The sequence below is a fragment of the Pogoniulus pusillus genome, chromosome 40 (genome assembly GCF_015220805.1).
Source record: "Pogoniulus pusillus isolate bPogPus1 chromosome 40, bPogPus1.pri, whole genome shotgun sequence".
Classification (NCBI taxonomy): Eukaryota; Metazoa; Chordata; class Aves; order Piciformes; family Lybiidae; genus Pogoniulus; species Pogoniulus pusillus.
Window position 1 is genome coordinate 718,595 of NC_087303.1, and position 21,396 is coordinate 739,990.

A 21,396-nucleotide genomic window follows, 5' to 3' on the forward strand; every position below is an offset into this window, starting at 1 on the left:
CCCCCTGGCGCCTAACCGCGCCCCCTAGCGTCCGACCGCGCCCCCAGCTGGTACTCATGGCATGGGTCGGGTCGCAAGGGCCCTCCAAAGGCCATCCAGTCCAGCCCCCCTGCAGCCAGCAGGGACAGCCTCCACTGGAGCGGGTTGCTCCGAGCCTGCTCCAGCCTCCCCTTGAGTATCCCCGGGGATGAGGCCTCAACCACCTCCCTGGCACCCTGCTGCAGTGCTCCAGCACCCTCATGGCACACAACTTGTTCCTTGCATCCAATCTAAACCTGCTCTGCACAGAATGCCAGAATGAGCCAGGCTGGAAAAGACCTCTGAGATCATCGAGTCCAGACTCTCACCTAACACCTTCTAATTAGCTACACCTGGCAGCGAGTGCCTCATCCAGCCTCCTTTTAAACACCTCCAGGGACAGCGACTCCACCACCCCCCCATCACAATGCAAAACTCTCTTCCTGTGCAGAACTTCTTCCTGACATCCACCCTGAGCCTGCCCTGGCACAGTCTGAGGCTGTGTCCTCTCGTTCCGTCCCTGGGTGCCTGGCAGCAGAGACCAACCCCAGCTGGCTACAGCCTCCCTTCGTGCAGCTGTAGGGAGATCTCTTGTTCCAGACCATTGCCCTCGTCCTGCCACTGCAGGCCTTCAGAAGCAGTCCCTCTGCAGCCTTCTGGTACCCTTCGGGTCCTGGCAGGCTGCTCTGAGGTCTGCCTGGAGCCTTCTCCAGGCTGCTCAACCTCAGCTCCCTCAGTCCGTCCTGGGAGCAGGGGAATTACCCCTGCAGTTAGCCACGCCCCCAGACTTAGCCACTCCTACCTATGTCTGACCACGCCCCAATGTTCTAACTACGCCCCGCCCCTCGCCTGTAACCCTGCCCCCTACTGGACGCTCCACCTCCCCTCTAGCCACACCCCCTGGCTTCTAACCCCGCCCCTTCCTTCTGCCCCCCCCCCCACTGTCCCCTCTCCTTTAACCCTTCGTTCCCCGGTAGCGCCCCCTGCCTGCCCCCCCCTTATTATTGACCCCCCAGATCCCTGCTCCCCTGGCAGAGGACCCCCAACAGCCCTCCCCAGTTGGACCCCAGGCAACCTGGGGTCTGCTCCCCCTACTACTGCACCCCTGGGCTACTCCCCACCCATCCCCCACCTTCACCTTCTGTACCCCCCCAAAAAACCCCTCCGGGAACCGGGCCCCGGGCACCCCGAAGGGACGAGAGGTTACAAATCCCGGATTTATTGGGCCCCAGCAGCGGGCAGGGACGAGGCATGAGCAGGGGCCGGGGGGGGGCGGTGCAGGACCTCCCCCTCCCACAGCCCCCAGTACCAGCTCAACACCGAACCCCAGCGAGAGGCACAGGGAATAACTTAACCCCTGGGGCGGCGTCCAGGGGGCGGGACGGACCCCCGCGGGTAAGGCTGAGGGGGGGTGGGAGGGGGCACCCCCCCACCTGCAAGGCAGAGTGGGAAAAGGATTTGGTGGGGGGGAACATCCAGGATCGGGCTCCTGCAGTGCTTTGGGGAAGAGGAAGAGGAGGAGGAAGGTGGAGAAACGAAGCTCCAACCACCCCTCCCCTCCAGCACGGGGAGAGCAGAGGCTCTTGCACCCAGGGGCCTGCGTCAGCAGCGGGTGGGGGGGATGCAGGAGTGGGGGGGGACACACAGGCGTGTCCCAGCGTGCAAGGACCTGTCCTCGTGTGCAGGGAAGTTTCCCCACGGGTGAGGACGTGGCAGGAGTGTCTGTGCGGGGAGAAGGCACTCGGTGAGACCAGCAGCGGTCACGTCGGGGAGGTGTGGCGTGGGGGGGGAGGGGACACTCGGAGCTCGTCCCCGTGAGCGTGCGAGAGCCTGGAGGAGCAGACAGGAGCGGGAGGAAGCCAGCACCGGGACGTGGGATGGGGCCAGGGCGGGATCAGCTTGTGCAAAGTCACAGGGGGGTCCTGGTGCTCCCCGGGCAGGAGGCCTGGGGGGGCTGGGGGGGTCAGTAGTACTTGTCCGGCTCCTGCCATTTGGTCACCCAGAGCTTCTTGTGCCGGCGGGGCAGGAGGCCGCCGGGCTGGTAGCGTTGGTCCTGCCGGATCCTCACCGCGTGGTACTTGGGCATGATCCGGTAGTAACGGGGCCGGTGGAAGAAGTCACACTGGAGCGGGGAGAGAGAGGGAGGGAGGGGAGAAGGTCAGGGTGGGTCTGAAGGAGGTTGGTGTGGGGCTGGAGAGGGTCAGTGTTGAACTGGAGGAAGCCAGTGTGGGGCTGGAGACCCCAGAGACAACAGAGAGCAGAGCAGAGGCAGCAGCCACCCTGCAGCACCTGGCAGAGGCCCCCACAGACCCCCTGAGCTCTGCCCAGACCCTACAGAAGCTGGCAGGAGAGCCGAGGCAGTGAGGAAGAGGAGAGGAGGCTGCAGAGCAGGAGGAGGAGGAGGATGCCGCTGGCATTACCAAGCGGGGGGCGTGGGCACCCCGGGGGGGGCAGCAGGGCTGTGCGTGACCCCCCCCCCGTTAGTAGTCGTCCGTCAGCCGCTTGGTTTCCGAGGGCTGGATCCTCATCTCCGCCTTCTGCCCCTTGGCCTCGTACATGGCTCTGGTGTTGGCTCGCCGGAAGAAGCCACACTGCGGGAGGAGGCGACAGGGTCAGGGGGCACAGCAGAGGGGCTGGGGGGGCTCCTGGTCACCCCCCCGCAGGGCACTGAGCTGCTCTGTTGCGCCCCTGGCGCCGGGGATGCTGCGGGGTGAGTGGAACTGCGAAGCCGTGGGAGCCACCGGGACCCGCGGGAACCACCGGGAGCCACCGGGACCCGCGGGAGCCACCGGGAACCACCGGGAGCCACCGTGGGGAGGCAGTTAGGGGTCCTCAGGGGAACAGCCCCCCCCGCCCCAAACCAGCCCTTGAAGTGTAGGTGTGGAGGCCATGGGGTGAGGAGGTGCCATCATTCAGCCCTGCTTTGGGTGTGCCAGGGGACAAGTTTGGGTAGTCTCTGCTCCTCTTCCTCATCACTCTGCTGCCAGGCACCTTCCTGGGGAGGTATCTGCCACCTGGGTGGGCACCTTCCAGCCCAGGGATGGGGGGGGACCTTCCAACCCCTAGGGTGGGGCCACCTTCCACCCACTGCTCCAAGCATCCCTTCTCCAGGCAAGGAAGGCCACAGCAGCCACGAGCCTGTCAGGTCTCAGCACAGCTCCTGCAGCCCCTCCTGTGTGGGGGGCGCAGGTCTGGGCCCCCCTCACCTTCCAGAGCAGGAGGATGATGAGCCCCAGCAGCAGCAGCCCTGCAGCCACCGCCACCAGCACCAGCCACAGCGCGATCTCGGCAGGCTGCTCCTCCGTCAGCTCCGAGTCCACATCCACCGAGAACTGCAGGGGCCGAGGGAGCGCAGCCTCGTCAGGGGCCGAGGGAGCGCAGCCTCGTCAGGGGGCAGCTTCCCGGAGGCCCCTCCCGGCCCGGCCCGGGGCGCGGCAGCTCACCCGCACGCTGTGGTTCCTCATGGTGATGGTGGGCACGTGGGTGCGGAGGAAGAGCGTGGCTGTGCCATCCACCTTCACCCGGTCAAAGTCGTGGTACTCCTGGGGGGGCACGGGGGTGGAAGGGGGAACAGGGGCGACAGAAGGTGGGGACAGCGTGAGGGAGGTGGGGGCATGGATGGCAGATGAGGGGGACACAGGTGACAGAAGGAGGGGACACCAGGATGGGAGGTGGGGGATGGATGACAGGTGGGAGGACACAGAGGAGGGGAGACGTGGATGGTGGAAGTGGGGGACACAGGTGACAGGAGCAGGGGCACGTGGTGGAAGGGGAAGCACAAATGGCGTGAGGGGCAATGTGGATGGTGGCAGCGAGGGGATGTGGGTGATGGATCAGGGGGGTGCAGATGACAGAAGAGAGGACATGGATGGCAGAAGGTGGAACATGGATGATGGAAGTGGGGACAGAAGCCAGGGAACGTGGGAGGCAGAAGAGGAGACGCAGAGGTGACAGAAGTAGGGACAGGGACACAGGGACACGGATGATGGACAGATGGGACCGTGGATGGTGGCAGTGAGGGGCCGTGGACGCCAGGGGGAACACAGGATGGACAGGAGGGACACAGCGCACAGGTGACGGAAGAGGCAAGGGCTGGGCGTTAGCTGCCGAGCTGAGCCTGGCAGGCTCCGTGCCCTGCTTCCCCCCCGCCCCCGGCAGCCCCCGGGCCCACCTCGATGAAAGTGCTGTTCCAGACGCGGGCACGGAGGCTGAAGGTGGTTGGGTGCTGTGTGTGCAGCAGAGGGCACTCGAACCAGACGCAGCGAGCGGTGCCCTTGGAGCAGCTCTGGGAGGTGAGGGGTGGGGGTCAGGGGAGGAGGTGCCCCCAGTGCACCACCGCAGTGCCAAGCAGCAGCCTGCGTGGGGGTCCTGCTGGGCAGGATGTGCTGCTGGACCACTCCCTGCCCTGTCACCAACTCACCAGCACCACTTCTGACTTGGCTTTCTTGGCAGTGGCCAGGGTCGGGGGGGGCTCTCCTGGCTCGGGGGCCTCCAGCTCCCGTCTCTGCCGGGATGGTTCCTGCTCCTCCAGCAGCTGGGGGGGGTGAAAGGAGCCCCCTCAGAGCCTGGGCTTTGCCCACCCAGGGCAGAGGGCCCCCAGGCAGCGGAGGCAGGGGCATGCTCCCGGCGGGCAGCAGGGGCAGGGGCACTCACGGTGAGGTTGAGGGGGTTAATGACCCCCCCGGGGGGCTGGCAGCTCTCGTTGCCGTTGACCAGGATCTGGGTGGGGTACAGGAGCCATTTGCCGTTGGGGATCTCGTAGGGCCACTCGAAGCCCAGCAGGATGGTGCCCAGGCTGCCCAGCGATTCGCCCTTGGTGGTCACCTGCCAAGCAGAGGGGGAGATAAGAGACCACCCCTCCAGCCCCCCCAGCCCCGCCCTGGCCTCCAGCCCCCCCCAGCTCACCTGGAAGTCGAAGCTGAGTGGGCTGCCCACGTCCTGCTCCTTCCTCATGGCTGACTCCCCCACCACTGTGCCACTGAAGTGTGACTGGGTGTGGGAGAAGGCTCTGGGGACAGCAGAGGGCACAGGCATGGGAAGGAGGGCAGGGAGCATCTCGGGCAGTCCCTTGGCCCCGTCCTGGGACAGGGGGAGCTGTGCCCACTCTCCACATAGCCAAATTCAGGTTGAGTGGGGCACAGAGGGCTGGGGCCACTCACATGGTCAGTGAGGACTGGATGCTGTAGTCCACCAGCAGCTTGGCCAGCACAGGCTGCAAGTCCTCCTGGGTGCTTTGCCTGCCCACGGTACCAGGATCAGCATCTGCCACCCACCAGCCCCCAGATGACAATGGGGCAACCCCCACCTCCCCCCAGCCAGAGCCACAGGGTCCCCATCCTGCCCATCCCAGGGCCCTGCCAGCTTCCCAGTCCTTACTGGACCAGCACTGGATATGATCCCAACCCAGCCCCACGTTGCCAGCGAGGGGGAGAGGAACCATCCCCAGCCCAGGCAGCCTCTGCCCAGCCTCTGCCCCAGGAGCACTCACGTGGACAGCTCCATCCACACGGAGATCTCCCGAGTGTCCAGCATGATCCCGATGGCCTCGAAGGTGATGATCAGCTCTGCCTGCAGCACACAGGGACCATGGACCCTCAGCTCCATGCCAGCCCCGGGAGGAGGGCAGGGGGGGCCGTGGGGAGCACTCACCCTCTGGTTCCTCTTGAAAGGGTTGCCCAGCTCACAGAGCACTGTCTCCATGAAGGTGCAGGCTCCACTCTGGGGGGGAGAAGAGGGTGAGGAACCCCTCAGCAGGGCTCCCCGTGGTCCTTCTGCCTTGTGCCAGGGGCACCACGGCCGTGACCTACCGGGCGCACGGAGGAGGGCAGGAGGCTGCCTGGCACGGTGACGTTGAGCAGAGCCTCGTGGGCATCCTCCCCGTTGGCAGGGCTGCTCGGGACGTTGGTGATGTTGATGCTCAGGAAGAGCTTCCTCGTGTCCCTGCTGTACTGCAGCACCTGGGTCCCATTCACCCTGCGCACAGAGCAGCCCCACTCAGCTCCCGGGTGGGATGGGGACCGTGGGGACCTCTGCCCGGCCCTGGCACAGCCCAGGAGAGGCCGAGGGGTGAGCCACGACCCGCAGTGGGGCTGGGGCCAGGGAGGGGCCTGCAGGCACCTGGGCAGGGGCTGGTTCTGGTCGGTGAGGAAGCTGCTCTGCAGCTGCAGGTTGCTGTAGCATTTGTTGTCGGAGCCACACTCCTTCTGGAACTCCACCTGCAGGGCAAGGCCACCCTGGTCAGCCCCCCTGGCCCCCAGCCGGGCTCACCTCTCCACCCACGTGGAGGGTCCCCACGCCAGCACCTTGGTCTCGTTCTCGTGGGACTGGTCCTGGTTGAGGACGGGGAAGGCGTCCAGGGAGTGGGGGCCGAGCTGGAAGCTCCTGGGCTGCTCCAGCAGGGAGTAGTTCATGGAGAGCACAATGGGGTGCAGCTTGTCCCGGATGTTGTCCTGGAGGGGGCAGAAATCACAGTCAAGTCCCAGCTCCCTCCCTGACCCCCTCCAGCTCCAGTCCCTGGCCACATCTGGGAGGCAGCTCTCGGCCCTGAGAGCAAACAGACTCAGTGCAGGGGAGGGAAGGAGAGGGGAGGGGAAGGAAGGAGGGGAGGGGAGGGAGGGGAGGAGGGGAGGAGCTCTTTTCCTGGCTCTGCTGGTCCCCAGAACCTCATCCCCACCAGCCCTCTCCTCTCCACATCTCCCAGGTCCAGTGCAAGCAGCAGAGCCCCCCCCGTGCACCCCCCCGCCCTCATGCCCACTCACCAGCAGCAGCAGCTCCTTGGACTGGCAGCGGGTGCCAGGCATGATGAAGGTGCCACGGTAGGAGGCTGAGTGTGTGCCCAAAAACCTGACCCTGGGGGGGTGCCGATCCCTGTCAGCCTCCAGGAAGTACTCCAGAGCTGTGGGGAGAGCAAGGGGTGCACATGTGTGTGCCCTCTGTGCCCCTGTGCCCTCTGTGCTCCCCGACACAGCCCCTCTGCCCCTGTGCCCTGCGTGCCCACATCCCCTGTGCACACACATCTGCACGCCCCCACATGTGCCCAGGCCCCCCCTTGCACGCCCACATGTGCCCCCAGGGTGTGCCCACCCCCTTGCACAAGTGCTGGCCGTGTGGCAGGGGCACAGGCAGCTGTGCCCTGGGCACTCACTGATCTCCTCCTGGTACTTGGGGTCTGCAGCACTCTGCTCGTAGGAGAAGCAAAGGGTCACCGTGATGCTGGGGGGCACAGAGAGGGGCATGAGTGGAGCCAGCAGCAGTGACACGAGTGGCACTGGCTGCACTGGCACCCGCTGGGGGCTCACCAGGAGTCGGGGGTGCACCGGGCAGGGTCCACCTTGCTGGGGGTCACCATGAAGGTCTTGTCCAAGATGTTGATCACAGGGCGAGCCCTGGGCACAGATGGGGAGGGCTGAGTGCAAGCAGTGCCAGCTCCTTGCCTGGTGCTAGCTCCCGGAGCTGGGCACAGGTCTCTGTGCCCAGCTCTGTGCCCTGCGATGCTGGCAGAGGCAGGATCCAGCCCTGGGAGGTGGCTGAGAGCAGGCAGCTGCAGGATGCCCACCAATGCCAGGCCCCTTACCTGAGCAGGACAATCCTCTCTGCCAAGCTGCCCACCAGCAGGTCAGGGTAGGAGTTGCCATCCACGTCCAGGCCCCCACTCAGCGAGTACCCAAAGGTCCTCATGCTGGCAGGGCCCAGGTCTGACCCACTGATCACCTGGGGTTGGGAGGGGGAAGGTGCCACCCATTGCTCACCAGCCCCACAGAGCCCCACGCTGGAGCACAGGGTGCTGGGAGGGCACTGGGAGTGCCCAGGGTGCCAGCGAGGGGCCTGTTACCTGCCGGGGTGTGTCCAGCAGCCCTCGGGCACTGCTGTGGTAGATGTAGACCTTGCCAGGTCCCTCGAAAGGAGCCCCCACGGCGATGTCTGTGAGGAGAAGAAGAGAGTCAGCCCCACGGGGGATGAGAGAGAGCCAGACTGCCAGGTGCCTCTACAGGAGCCCCCGTGGGGGGGAGAACAGGGTCAGCCCCACGGGGAAGGGTTTGGGGCTGCCCCACAGCACCTCCACAGCTCCCCAGCCTCTCTCCCACCACCCTCACACTCAGCTCTCACTCAGTTCCTCTGCTCCTTCCATGCACTCCCCCCAAGATGCCCCCTGGAGAGCTGGGTGGAGGGGGCAAGTGTAGGGTCCTGTCCCCGGGGAGGAACAACCTCCTGCAGCAGACAGCTGGGGGGGGTCTGCTGGAAGCAGCTCCAAGGAGAAGGACCTGGGGGTGCTGGGGGACAGATGCCCATGAGCCAGCAGTGTGCCCTCAGCACCAAGAAGGGCAGTGGGCTCCTGGGGGGCATTAAGAAGAGTGTGGGCAGCAGGGCAAGGGAGGTTCTCCTGCCCCTCTACTCTGCCCTGGTGAGGCCACATCTGGAGTCCTGTGCCCAGCTCTGGGCTGCCCAGCTCGAGAGAGAGAGAGAGAACTGCTGGAGAGAGCCCAGAGGAGGCTGCAGAGCTGCTGAGGGCCTGGGGCAGCTCTGGGAGGAGCAAAGGCTGAGCCCTGGGGCTGAGAGCCTGCAGCAGAGCAGCCCCAGAGGGCAGCTGAGCAGTGCCCAGCAAGAGCTGAAGGAGCTGTAGGGGGCAAGAGGCTGGGGCCAGACTCTGCTCAGTGGTGCCCAGGGACAGCACAAGGGGCAGTGGGCACAGGCTGGGGCCCAGGAAGCTCCACCTGAGCAGGAGGAGAAAGTTGCTTGGTGTGAGGGTGCAGAGCCTTGGGGCAGGCTGCCCAGAGGGGCTGTGGAGTCTCCTGGTCTGGAGAGCTTCCACCCCCCCTGGGCACTGTGCTGCTGGGCAAGCTGCTGTGGGTGCCTTGCTGGAGCAGGGGGGGTTTGGGCTGGTGATCTCCACAGGTCCCTTCCCACCCCCCCCGCTGGGATTCCTTTAATCTCAGGCTTCTCCAGAGCCCCCCACACCTCCTCCCGTGGGATCCTCTCTCACCCGAGGACACCCCCACCCCAAAGGCAGTCCTGCTGTACCCCATCCATGCCCCCCCAGCAGGGTGCCCAGCTCCTCACCCTGGAAGCCATCCTGGTTGAGGTCCCCGATGCTGGCCAGGGCGAGGCCGAAGGCAGAGCCGCTGGGGCCGGTGAGGCGCAGGCTGGGCTGCGGCTGGAACTGCCCCACCTCGTTCATGTAGACGTAGACTGCGCCCCCCACCTCCTGCTTCCGCTGGAAGTAGTAGGGGGCCCCCACCACCAGGTCCTGCCACCTGCGGGGCCAAGGCACCAATGGGGGCTGGGGGCTGCCACACGACCCCAACCCTCCCCCCCCCCCCCGCCCCGCTCTAAGCTGTGTGGACCCCTCCAGAGCCCCTTCCCCACCCCGAGCGCTGTGTCTGCCCCCACGCTGTGACCCACAACCCCCCCCTCGAACTGGGGCCATGCGGAGCCCTCCCCGCACCCCTCGGAGCCGGGGGGGTCCCGCCAGCCTCCTGCCCTCACCCGTCGTTGTTGAGGTCTGCCAGGGCCAGGGCGCTGCCGAAGTAGGAGCCCACTTGGTGGCCGGGCAGGAGGAGGCTCCTCTGCAGCGCCTGCTGCGGGCTGCGGCTCAGCAGGTAGACGGCGCCGGTGTGGTTGTAGCGAGGGGCTCCTGTCACCATCGTCACCCTGTCCTGCTGCAGCACGGCGCTGCCCACCTCCGCCGTGTACCCTGCCCCATGCCCACGGTGAGATGGGCGCCAGCAGGAACCTGCCCCCTCCGTGCCCTCCCCTCCCCACGGGTCCCCACGCCGCGGTGACACCGAGCTGGGATGATCTGCCCGAGGGCAGGAGGCTCCGCGGAGGAACCTGCCCAGGCTGGGCCCGGGGGCTGAGGGGCAGTGGGATGGGGGTGGGCAAAGTCGAGGGCTGGGTCCTGTGCTGGGTCACAACCACCCCTGGAAGGCTGCAGGCTTGGGGGGGGTGCCCGGAAAGTGCCCGGTGGGAAAGGACCGGGGGGTGGTGGTCAGCAGCTGGCTGGAGATGAGCCAATGTGTGCCCAGGTGGCCGAGAAGGGCACCAGCAGCCTGGCTTGGGGCACAGTGGTGTGGGCAGCAGGGCTACCAAGGTGACTGTGCCCCTGGGCTGGGCACTGCTGGGGCCACAGCCTCAGTGCTGGGTCCAGTTTTGGGCCCTCTCTGCAGGAAGGACATTGAGGGGCAGGGCCAGAGAAGGGCAGCAGAGGTGGGGAAGGGTCTGCAGAACAGGGCTGGGGGTGTGCAGCCTGGAGAGGAGGCTGAGGGAGACCTCATTGCTCTCTACAGCCCTGGGCCAAGCTGTGCCCATCCCTGGAGGGGTTTGGAACCATGGAGAGGTGGTGCTGAGGGCCATGGTGCAGTGGTGCCCTGGCAGGGATGGGCTGAGGGTTGGGCTCCAAGATCTCAAGGGTCTCTTCCAACCAAACTGAAGGTTCTGTGACCCCCTCCAGCCCCCTGCCCACCTTGGTGTCACCTCACAGCCCTGCCCACACCACCCAGCTCTCAGGTGCCCAGGGAGGTGTCCAAGGCCAAGGCTGGATGAGGCCTTGAGCAACCCAAGCTCAGGGAGGGGTCCCTGCCCATGCCAGGGGGGGCCAGAACTGGGTGAGCTTTGTGGTCCCTTCCCACCCAGGCCATTCCATGAACCCTTGGGGCTCATCACATCTACCTCAAACCCCTCCAACACCCACCCTGAAGGTTCCCTCCGAATCCACAGACCCCAAACCTCCTCCCCACCCCAAGCACCCCCCAAAAGAAGCCTCCTGCCCTGCTGCCCCTCACCTATGTAGGTGTTGCCACTCTTGGTGTTGGGGTAGGAGAAGTCGTGCAGGTCCCACATCTCCCGCTGCAGCATGTAGTCAGTACCTGCAATGGGGGGCAGCTCAAACCCCTGGGGAGCAGCAGCCCCCAGCCCACCCCCAGCTCAGCACACACGCCCACACGCCCACGGGAGGGGATGCCCCATGGGGGGGGCACCAGAGCCAGGATGTCAGGGGTTGGAAGGGACCCTTCAGAGACGCCCCTGCGGGGGCGGGGGGGGCACACTCACCCTGCCAGTTGTAGGCGCCAGGCGCCCCGAAGTAGATGATGTTGGCGGCGAAGCCGGCGCTGGCGCCCATCTGGCACATGCCAGTCTCGTCGCTGTCGGTGTTGGAGTTGCACATCTCGTTGTGGTAGGTCTGCCACTCGTCGCTGATGTTCAGGCCCAGGTCGTTGCCCCGCACGTAGCACCTGCCCACCATGCGCCGCTGGTCCTCGCTGCCCGACCACAGCACCTTGGTGTAGCGGTGGGCACAGGCCTGCGGGGCAGAGCCCACCTCAGTGCCACCTGGGGGGCACCAGAAACGGAGGAGGGCAACTCCTCTCCTCCCCACAGCCTCAGTGCCCACCTTGGTGCCCCCAGAGATGAAGGAGGGCAACTCCTCTCCTCCCCACAGCCTCAGTGCCCACTTTGGTGCCCCCAGAGATGAAGGAGGGCAACTCCTCTCCTCCCCAGAGCCTCAGTGCCCACCTTGGTGCCCCCAGAGATGAAGGAGGGCAACTCCTCTCCTCCCCACAGCCTCAGTGCCCACTTTGGTGCCCCCAGAGATGAAGGAGGGCAACTCCTCTCCTCCCCAGAGCCACCAGGTTCCTGCTGCTCCTCCCTGCTCAACCACAGCACCCTGGTGTAGCACTGAGTGCAGGCCTGCAGGATGGTGCCCATCTCAGTGCCCCCCAAAAATGAAGGGGTGCAAAGTTCCCCTCCTCCCCACCAGGGGCCTGCTCCTTGTGCTGCCTCTGCCCTGGTGCCACTGGTAGGGATGAATGGAGGCTGCCAGGCTGTGAGCACAGCTCAGGTGTCACAGTTCTGTCCTGGCCAGGGTGGGCTACAGGGCACCACCAGCTGAGAGCTCCTGACAGCATCCGAGATGCTCCTGAGGTGCTCCTGAGAACATCCAGGATGTTCCAAAGATGTTTTCCAGGAGATCTGAGGTGGTCCTGAAATACTCCTGAGAATATCAGAGATGCTCCTGGGAGAACCTCAGAAGCTTCTGGGGACACCTTCAAGAGCATCTTGGACATTCCTGGGAACATCTCAGGGCCATCTCGGATGCTCTTGAGACACTCCTAACAACATCCAAATGCTTCCAAGAACACCTGAGGAGTTCCCAAGGACACCTGGGATGTTCCTGGGATGCTCCCAAGGACATCTGAGATGCTCCTGACCCCCCCAGGTGCTCCCAAGGACATCTGAGAGGCTCCTGACCCCCCCAGGTGCTCCCAAGGACATCCGAGAGGCTCCCAGAAGCTTCACTCCCTCCACCCCCAGCGGAGGACTCCAAACCCCCTCTCAGCCCCAGACCACAGGGAGGTGGCAGGGGCAGCCCCCACACCAGCCTCTGACTGGGTGCCCGCAGGCTGGGGACACTCCTGCAACAGCGGCAGCTGCCTGGTGCCAGGGGGCAGCTTGGCACCACCGCGCGGGTCTGAGCTGTCGCGGGGGGTCGCTGGGGCTGCTCACCAGGACCCTCCCCGCCGGCTGCCGCTGGCTGGCGACTGTCACCCCCAGCCACATGTCATCGATGATGGCCTTGTCTGGCTCACCTGCGGGGGAAGGGACAAGGTGAGCGTGGGGGAGGGACCCCCCAGCCGGGGGCTGCTCTGGGGTGTCCCGGGGGGGCACTCACTCTTCAGCTCGATGCCCAGGCGCTGGCAGTCGCGGGTGGCAGGGGTGAGGGGACAGGCATAGACAGCTCCTGTCCGGCTGCTGCTCACTGGCTCCACGTCTCGGGGGGCCCCCACCAGCAGCCTGGGGGGGCAGAAAGAGAAGGCGATGGAGGGGACACACACACACACGGCCCCCCCCAGCGTCCTCTGCTTCATTTTGGGGGGGGTCCTAGGGGAAGGGTGAGGAGGTGATGGTGGCCAGGAGCTGCTCCCCTGGTGCAAGTCACACCCCTATGGGACCACCCACCCACTCACAAGGTCCTCTACCCCATTTTGGGGGTGTCCCAAGGAAAGGGTGAGGAGGTGATGGTGGCCAGGGGGGGCAGGGAGGGGTTTCCTCAGAGCACCTCAGACCTCAGCACCCCCAAGTGCTGCGGAGCAGGGAGGGGGCACCCCTCGGGTGGGCAGGCATGGGAAGGTCTCCCGGGGGGGTGGGGGACATGGTCCTGGCAGGGCACAACCCCAGTTTGGGCTGAGCCCCCCCCAGCTGGCACACTGGGGAGTGTGGGAAGGGGCTGGGGTGGGGGGGGAGGGTCAGGCTGGTGCCTGCAGCCCTGACTGGCTGTGCTGGCAGGGAACCTCTTGGCACACTGCGGGCACCACCAGCACCTGGCCCCCACACCAGCACCAGGACCTCACCAGTCCTGAAGCCCCCAGACCAGCACCAGGCTCCCACAGCAGCCCTGGAGCCCCCAGACCACTCCTGAAGCTCTCCCACCAGTTCCAGAGCCCCCACTCCGGCCCAGGGCCCCCACACCAGTGCTGAAGCCCCCAGACCAGTACCAGGGCCCCCCAGCAGTGTAAACAGCCCAGGGCCAAGCAGCACAGCTGCAGCTTGTCCTGCAGACAGGCTCAGGCTGCCAGGGGAGGCTGGAGGGATGGGGGTCCGGGCTGGGGGAGGGGGAGACCCCCCCGGGATAGGGAAAGTCCCACCGGGAGTGGGGAGGGCTCCATCCCTCATGCCAGGAGGGGTCTGGGCTTGTCCACCCCCACCAGTCCCAGAGACACTGTGGGGTCCCAGGGGAGGCTGCACCCATCCGGGGGGTGACTCAGGCGCTTACTTTTGGGGGGGCAGAGACATCCTGGCTGAGTCATGGCAGTGCCATGCCGGGGGAGGGCACTGGCATCCTTGGAGGGGTGCCCAGGCTGGCACTCGCAGCCCAGCTCCAGGTTCTCATCACCTTGGGGGGGTTACGGTGGGACCCCGACACGGATAGGAAGAGGCTGGGAGGGGGTCCCCAGGTAGCAGCAGAGGATCCACAGCCCTGCCGTGGGCAGGGGGCCGGGGGGGGGGCTCCGGAAAGGGCAGGAAAAGGGCAGGGCCTTCCGCGGGGAGTCCTCTGGGAGGCAGCGACAATGGCACGGGGCAGGCACGGCCGCGGCGTGCCAGGGCAGGAAGCACAGCCCCCCCGGGCTGCCGGGGTGGGGAGGGGGTCACAGAGCACCCAAACGGCTGCTGCAGCCCCCAGACCTTGGCACAGGGCACTGGTGTGAGGAGTTGGCCAGCCCTCAGCACGGTCAGCTCGGCACTGGTGCGAGGAGTTGGCCAGTCCTCAGCACTGATGCCATGACTCGGCCAGCCCTCAGCACAGGCAGCTGGGCTAGCGGTGACAGCGACCACTCTGCCTGCCCCCATCCCACCCGCAGGGGGAAGGGAGCGGCGGGGCAGGGCCCGGGGAAGGCTCCGCCGGGCCGGGCAGGTCCGGGCAGAGCTGCGCGGCTGACTCAAAGCCCAGGCGCAGGAGGAATGTGGGGCCCCAGGCAGCCCCCGCCTCGGCACGCCGCCCCCCCCGCGACGGGCACTGCCAGGGGCATGGCTCGGGCTGAGTCAGCCACATGCTGCAGGTTTGGCATGGGGGGGCACACATTGGTGTTGCTCGGTCACAGAAGAGACCACCCCCACCCCCCCCAAAGAGGAGCGAGGGTAGAGGCTGCTGGGAAGCTAAGCTGGGCACGCTGGGGGAGGTCAGGTCAGGCTCCCCCTGGCTTTTGCCAGCCTGGCACAAAGGAATCTGCCCCCAGAACTCCAGCCCCACCCCAGACAGATGTGGGACAAAGGGGGGGACAAGGGGCACCATTGTCCCCATTTACCTAGGGGGGAGGTGACTCAGTGCAGCCTCTCTGTGAGTCAGAGAGCAAGCATGGGGGGGTCCTGCCCCCCCCAGCAGCACCCCCAGCCCTCAGCTGCTGCCCCACACTTAGTGTGGCTCCTGGGGACAGGGACCCACACATGGCCCCTTACTGGGGGCTGTCCCCAGCCTCTCCGGGTGGTCCTGGCCCAGCCAGAGCCCAGCTCCAAGCAAAGCTCTTCCCAACCACCATCACCCTCATGCCTGTGCCCCCGCAGGTCCCGAGGGGGTGGTGGGAGCCAGCCCAAGCCAAGCAGCTCCAGCGTCTTGCTGCCTCCAGCCAAGACTTCCCAGCAGAGCAGCCCACCCGCAGGCCCTGCCCGGGAGGGGAGGGATGGGATGCTGCAGGCTGCCGCATCCCACTGCAGCAGGCAGCCCCCAACGTCCCACGGAGCCTACACTGAGCCCTAGGGAGCCCAGGAGCTGGGGTGCTGAGGCTGCCATCCCGGGGAGGCCAGGACCACTTTGTGGCACTGGTCCCACCAGGGCTGGGGGGCAGCGGGGGGGTGGATGAGGAGGAGATGCAGCTCGGCGCTGGCCTGGCGCTGGGGGAGCAGAGCAGAGGCAGGAGATGGCCAAGCAGCAGCGCGAGGGGGAGGCTGGGAAGGAGGGAGGGAAGCAGGAATGCGAGGCCGTGGCCCGTCCTAATCCGCCCTGCAGACTGGGATGGGGGGGACAGGGCAGCGTGGGGGGGGCTCCCAGCCGGCACTGGCTGAGCTGGGACAGGCAGCTGCGGGATGCTCTCAGCACCCAGGCACTGGGCAGCTCCAAAGCGTGGCCGTCCCCAGGCTGGGAGAGGGCTGATGAGGATGGCAAAGGGGGGGGACCCAAGGCTGAGCCACAGGAGTCTGTGCTCCTCCCCACCCCCCGCAAACAGCATCACCACCCCCCAGCCCCAAACCCCCTCCCTGGGGTGTGCAGCAGGCAGGCAGCAGCTGGGCAGGGAAGGCAACAGCTCATCCATCTCCTGACAGCCTGGAGAGGCAGCAGGGTGGGCAAGAGGTGGGGGGGGCTGTGGCCTGGCACCCCCATCTTGTCCCACTCCACCTCATCCCTGCCCCATTCCAGCCTCATCTTGCCCCATTCCAACTCAGCCCTGCTCCATTCCAGCCTCATCTTGCCCCATTCCACTTCATCCCTGCCCCATTCCAACTCAACTCTGCTCTACCCCGACCTACCCCCCCCGATGGCAGGCAGTGGGGCACAAGAACTCCCCTCCCCCCCCAAACCTCGCCCCAATATGCTCCAGGTCCCAGAGCTCAGCTCTCCAACATGAGCTGCAGGACCCCAAACAACTACTCCCTCCCCCCCCAGCCCCAGAGAGCGTCCTCCCAGAGCCCAACCCCCCTGCAAGACACTGGGGCCAGCTCCACACCACCCCCCGGTGCCACTGGAGTGGGGGGGCTGCAAGATCAGTCCCCCCCGAGGGAGCCCTGAGCAGACGAATCTGCTGATGCCCGCGGGAAGGAGCTGGGCGATGGCTCCTGGAAGCAGCGAGGGATGGACAGAGGGAGGGCTGCCGGGACGGATGGATGACCCCCCCACATCCGTCCCCCCTCTGCCTGCCAAGGAGCCGCAGCCCCGCAGGACCCCGGCCCCTGGCCAAGGCGGGGAGGGGTGGGGGGGAAGCAGAGCTCGGCCAGCTCCAGCCATCGGCACAGAACCAGGCGAGGGGGAGGGAAGCTGCGAGTCCAGCTGCTGGCCACGCTCTCCTCCCCCCCACCAGCAAGCCAGGGCCAAAAAGGCCCCCCCGACATCAAGAAACAACCCCCCCACCCCCACCCTACCCCCTCAGGCACATGGGAGGGAAACTGAGGCACCCAGAAGGTCACAGAGGTGAGGGCTGCCTCCCCACCGACTGCACACCAGCAGCCTCCAGCATTCCTGCCGTGGATGCTCTGTGCCTCAGTTTCCCCCCGCCCCCTCCCCAAATCCGCTTGGGTCATCTGACACTGCCGGGTCCTGCCAGCGTGGCCGCAGGTCACGCCAGCCACACCATGCCCCCCGTCCGAGCCCGCGGGAGGGGCCGGCCCGGCACCGGTGGCCCAAGGAGTTTCCTAATCTCCGGAGGGCTGATAACGCTTCCACCTCTCCTTCACCTGGCACCGGGAGGAGAGAGCAAACAAACCTTTGCATGGGCACAGCTCCAGCACATGAACAGCACCGAGGGGGTGGAGGCAGCAGAGGAGGGGGGGACGACACACTCCGGTGTCACGCCAGCTCTGCAGTGCCAACCTGGTCCCTTGCCAGTGCCCAGTCGGGAAGTGGCTCTCCTCATCCCTGCTGGGAATGCCAACTAGAGCATCCCTCTGGTTGCACCAGCACCTCCGTATCTCCAGCAGCCACATGGCAGTGAGGTCAGGCAAACCCAACCAGGGGACACCCCCGTGGCGAGGAGGATGGCAGCAGGAAATGCTCCTTTCCTGTCCCCACCCTGGCAGGGCTGCACCTGCGGGGACCTGCCCAGCGGGCAAAGGGCAGGAAGCCTCCACGCAGCACCGGGAATGAAGGAGGGAAGCAGATCCACACCATGGGGCTGCAGCCCACTGCAGGGCTCCCCTTGACCAGCACAGAGCTGGGGGGCACACCTGCACCGGGGGCACCTCCCTGCATCCGTCTGCAACGGCTCTGGCACCTCAAGCTGGGGACAAGGGCTGGAGGCAACAGTGCGGCTCAGCCCCTCCTGACCGCTCTGTGCCGGCAGCCGGGGGCAGGCAGCTCCCTCCCAGCGCCTGCTGCTCCCCCAGCCTCTAGGAGAGCGTCGCGACACTGCCACCAGTTGTCACCTCCGTGCCACTATCACAAGCAGGTGCCCCCCTGGCTCTGCCCAAGGCAAGCAAGCCAGGCCCTGGCCCCGCAGGAGCTGCCTGCAGCCCTTCCAGCCCCCACCTCTGCCTGCCCAGCTTGGGCAGGTCCCGCACAGCCTGCCCGAGTCTGCTGTCACCAGGGTTCCCTGTCCCTGCCATCCCGGACAGGCAGCGAAGGGCTGCCAGGGGAAGGGGCTGCAAATCCCTTGGGGCTTCAAGTTCCAAAGCTTTCCCTCCGCGGAGCCCCCGCGCCCGCCCGCACCACGCTCAGACACGCAGGGGCCACGTGGCCCGCGTCGGGGGATCGCAAGCTGCTGACGGCGCCAGAGCCCCCCCCCCACGCCCCCCAAGACAAAGCGGTGACCACTGCCAACCCCTCGGCAAGATGGATCAGCTGCCGTGGTGCCAGCCAGCACCCTGACCTCAGCGTGTCCCCCCCTGCTGCTCCAATGTCACCAGAGCCAAGGGAACTCGGCCGTGGACGGGAGCCAGCGGGTTCCCCGTGAGGAGGAGGGGCGTGGGGGTGTCCTCAGGGCGCTGGCTCAGCTCCTGCACACCCCCCCCCGCCCCAAGCTGCTCCGCAGGGAACAGCTTCACTCCCTCCTGGACGGGAGCAAGAAGAAGACATCCCCCGGCGGGGCGAGCGGCCCGAATGCATCTCTGGAATGCGGCGCAGCAGATGCCTCCGCTCGGCAGCTGCCCCCAGTTCCTCCGCCGTGGGCATGAGGGAAAAGCAGCAACCCTCCAGGGCTCCCAAACGCCCCCTCCCACCCCCCAGCCCACAGCTGGGAGTCCCACGGGAAGGTGAGCCAGCAGGAAAACAAAACCGACCCAAATCCTGTGCCCCAGAGCGAGAGAAACCAAACCCAGCCCAGCCCCGACGCCTTCCCCGCACATGCGGCTCACACCTCCGGCCGCGGGGTTGGCGATGGGGGACCATGCCCATTGTGGGGGTGTCTGGCTAAGCTGGGGGGGCAGCAGGGGCCACGGTGGGTGGCACGGTGGGATGGCACGGGGAATGCACCGCTTGAAAAGGGTTTTTGTTGGGGCTTTGCCCAGCAGCAGCAGGAATTACAGTTCAACAGGTTCCCCAGCCCCCCCCGGAGCCAGGGCTGCTGGCTGGGGGCAGAGTTGAAGGGGGGACACGAGGGGCTTCCCAACCACCCCGCGGAGGAGCACAGCAGGCAGGGCCCCACGGATGGGAGCAGCTCCAAACTGCCGAGGGGGGGCTGGCAGGCTCCCCCCCCACCGGTGCTGCCACTGCGTGTCCCTGAGCTGTTGCCGGACCCACCCCGTGTCAGTGGTGTCCTGCGTGGGGGACCCCAGCGAGGAACAAGGGTTGGCAAGGGCGGGGGGCGGAAATCCCCAGGGTCAGGATGGGCCCCGCGTCCAAGAAGGGGTGCGGAGCAAAGCCGCGATCGGGAGACGAACCCCTCCGGGGGGTGACCCGGGACACAGAACCCCTAACCTGGCCTCGGGGGCCACCGCCTTTAACGAGAGACCCCTCTGGGCCCCCCCCAGCGCCCAGACCCCCGGCCCCCACCCAGAGCTCCTCCTCCCAGCCCACCCCTACCCCAGGCACCCCACGCCCGGTAGCTCTCACCGGGAAGCCCTCCCCCGCCCTCCATCCAGGAGCCAGGCCCCCCCGCTCCAAAGCGGCACTCACAGGCACCGCTCCCTCCGCTCCGTTTGCCGGTGCAACGCTACCGAGAACCCGAAGAAGCCTCCGGGGGTCGAGCCCTCCTTGAGCACCGGGAAGGTTCGGTCCAGGTTGAAAGCGGCGGCGGCCCCCAGCAGCAGCGCTAACAAGCCCGGTAACAAGCCCGGTAACAAGCCCGGTAAGCGGTTCCCCGCCATGTCCCACACCGGTCTCACCACCGCCCCCCCCCCCGCCCCCAACCCCACCTTAGGGCCGCAGCCACCGAACCGCGCCCCAACCGGGGCCGGTGCGCTGCGGGGCGGGGGCGGGGCCCTTCCGGGCACTCCCCTTAAAGGGGCCGCGCATCCACCCCCCGGGCTCCCACCGGGCACCTGCGGGGAGGGGCGGGGGCGAGGCCACGCCCCCGATGAAAACCACGCCCCCTGTCCCGTGAGGTCACGCCCACTCCCCGCGCATGCGCACCGGGGGGTGGAGTGGGAGAGGTGGAGCCCTACCTGCGCGTGCACGGAGGGAGAGAGCGCGCGGACACGTGACCACGCCCACTCCCTCCTGGTGCCGCCCACTGACGGCGCCGACCACGCCCCCTGGCGTGGGGTTTTGGGGGTCACCACCCCCGGGGGATGCCGTTCCCAGTCCTGAGAAATCCACACCTGGGATCCTCGGGATGGAGCCTTTGGGATGGGCACAGCCCCGGGATGGGGACCCCGTGGGATATGACCCCCACCGCGATGGGACTTTGTCACTTCTGGGTGGGACTCCCCCGGGCGGGACATCTCCCGTGGGAGGAGATCCCCCCAAGATGTGACATCCCCCCCGGGCTGGGACTTTGCCAAGGGTGGGACCCGCCGGGGCCGCACCCCCAGCATGGGAAGGGATTCTCCAAGATAGGATCCTCCCCCTGGATGGGGCCTCAGGATGGGTCCCCCCGGGATAAGGCACCTCCGCGGGAAGTGATTCCCCCAAGACGGGACACCCCCTCCCAAGTTGGGGACCCCCGGCACAGAAGCTCCCACGACGGCATCCTCGCCCGGGATGGGACCCCCAGTGCAGGACTCCTGCCGTGGGTGGGTGCTCGGGGCTGTGCCAACCGGTGCGTGGCACCTGGAGAGTCCCCAGGGGCTGGGTGGACAGACCCCCACCCTCAGGGGGGCAGCGAGATCGAATCTGGACCCCAAGAGTGGGAGCAGGGCCACGGGCAGGGCGGGTGACACGGGGCCACCGCATTGTCCCTGCGGGACGCCACAGCATCACCGCTTCCTTCCCAGGGAGGCGGCGCTGGTGGCTGCCACGGCCCCCGCGCCAGGCGAAGGTCACCGGGAGCCATCATAACACCACACCCACTCGTGCCAGGAAACACGGGGTGGGAGGGGGGCGGGGGGCTGCAGGATGTCCTGTGTCCCCCGCCCCGGTGTACCCCCGGCGCAGCCCCTGCGCTGCGCGGTGCCGCCGGAAGCAGTGACGGGCAGCGCTCGGTCCCACGGGCAGCGCTGCCGGCGCTCGGCTCTGGCGGGAGGCGCTGTCCCTTGTCCTCTGCCCGCGTCCCCTGTCCCCTTGTCCTCCCCGCCCCTTTCTCCCTGTCCCCCTGTCCTTTGTCGCACGTCCCTTGGCCCTTGGCCCTCGTTTCCATTCCCTGTCCCCCATCCTCTGCCTCTTGTCCCCCATTCCTTTCTCCCTTGTCCCCTCATTCCTGTCTCTTGTCCCTCATCCTCTGGCTCCCCTGTCCTCTCTCCCTCGTCTCCCCCCATCCCGTGATCTCTTGTCCCCCAGGCCCTTCCCCACTGTTGCCCTGTGCCCCATCCCCTGTCCCTTGTCCCCCAGCACAGACTGGTCCTGGTCCCAGTCCCACCAGCTGCCACCTCTTCATTTGTCTCTGGCAGGTGCCACATCCCTTAGCGTGTGGGCACAGCACCCCTGGCCGCGTGGCCACCCCACCTGGGGACACTTTGGGGTGCAATGGATCCGTCTCTGCACACTGGGCTGCCACACGCTCCAGGGGTCCACCCCGTGGCCTCGGCTGGCACCCAAGGCTAGGGGTCAGCAGCCAAGGTGGGGATCAGCGCCCAAAGAAGGGTGTCAGC

General features: G+C 67.0%; 1 protein-coding gene across 3 annotated transcripts; it reads right to left on the minus strand.

Moving 5' to 3' along the window:
- Window positions 1–1,221: 1,221 nt before the first annotated feature.
- Window positions 1,222–19,665, minus strand: ITGA3 (integrin subunit alpha 3). 3 transcript variants are annotated; one of them, XM_064174681.1, is made up of 26 exons: window positions 19,325–19,665; window positions 12,683–12,804; window positions 12,517–12,599; window positions 11,065–11,314; window positions 10,797–10,880; window positions 9,502–9,709; window positions 9,076–9,269; window positions 7,850–7,938; window positions 7,592–7,728; window positions 7,317–7,403; window positions 7,163–7,230; window positions 6,777–6,913; window positions 6,321–6,467; window positions 6,136–6,233; window positions 5,826–5,991; window positions 5,668–5,736; window positions 5,507–5,586; window positions 5,178–5,255; window positions 4,924–5,026; window positions 4,672–4,842; window positions 4,439–4,552; window positions 4,190–4,303; window positions 3,462–3,560; window positions 3,225–3,350; window positions 2,439–2,609; window positions 2,049–2,140 (listed from the first exon to the last, which is right to left on the minus strand). In XM_064174681.1, exons 1-25 carry the CDS (start codon window positions 19,513–19,515, stop codon window positions 2,499–2,501), a joined length of 3,126 nt encoding a protein of 1,041 aa, XP_064030751.1. In that variant the 5' UTR covers window positions 19,516–19,665; the 3' UTR covers window positions 2,049–2,140; window positions 2,439–2,498. The 3 variants fall into 3 exon arrangements, with proteins under 3 accessions (XP_064030750.1, XP_064030749.1, XP_064030751.1); XM_064174680.1 differs by lacking the exon at window positions 2,439–2,609 and having other exon boundaries at window positions 1,222–2,140; window positions 19,325–19,662; XM_064174679.1 differs by lacking the exon at window positions 2,439–2,609 and having other exon boundaries at window positions 1,222–2,140; window positions 5,507–5,736; window positions 19,325–19,664.
- Between the last annotated feature and the right edge of the window lie 1,731 nt (window positions 19,666–21,396).

Bases quoted from the DNA above. Each gene is read 5' to 3' on its own strand.
- ITGA3 (XM_064174679.1), bottom strand. From the start codon at position 19,515: ATGGCGGGGAACCGCTTACCGGGCTTGTTACCGGGCTTGTTACCGGGC. The intron at 7,404-7,591 runs GTAAGGGGCCTG...ATCTGTGCCCAG, and splicing joins GAGAGGATTGTCCTGCTCAG to GGCTCGCCCTGTGATCAACA. The intron at 5,992-6,135 runs GTGCCTGCAGGC...CTCTGTGCGCAG, and splicing joins CAGAACCAGCCCCTGCCCAG to GGTGAATGGGACCCAGGTGC.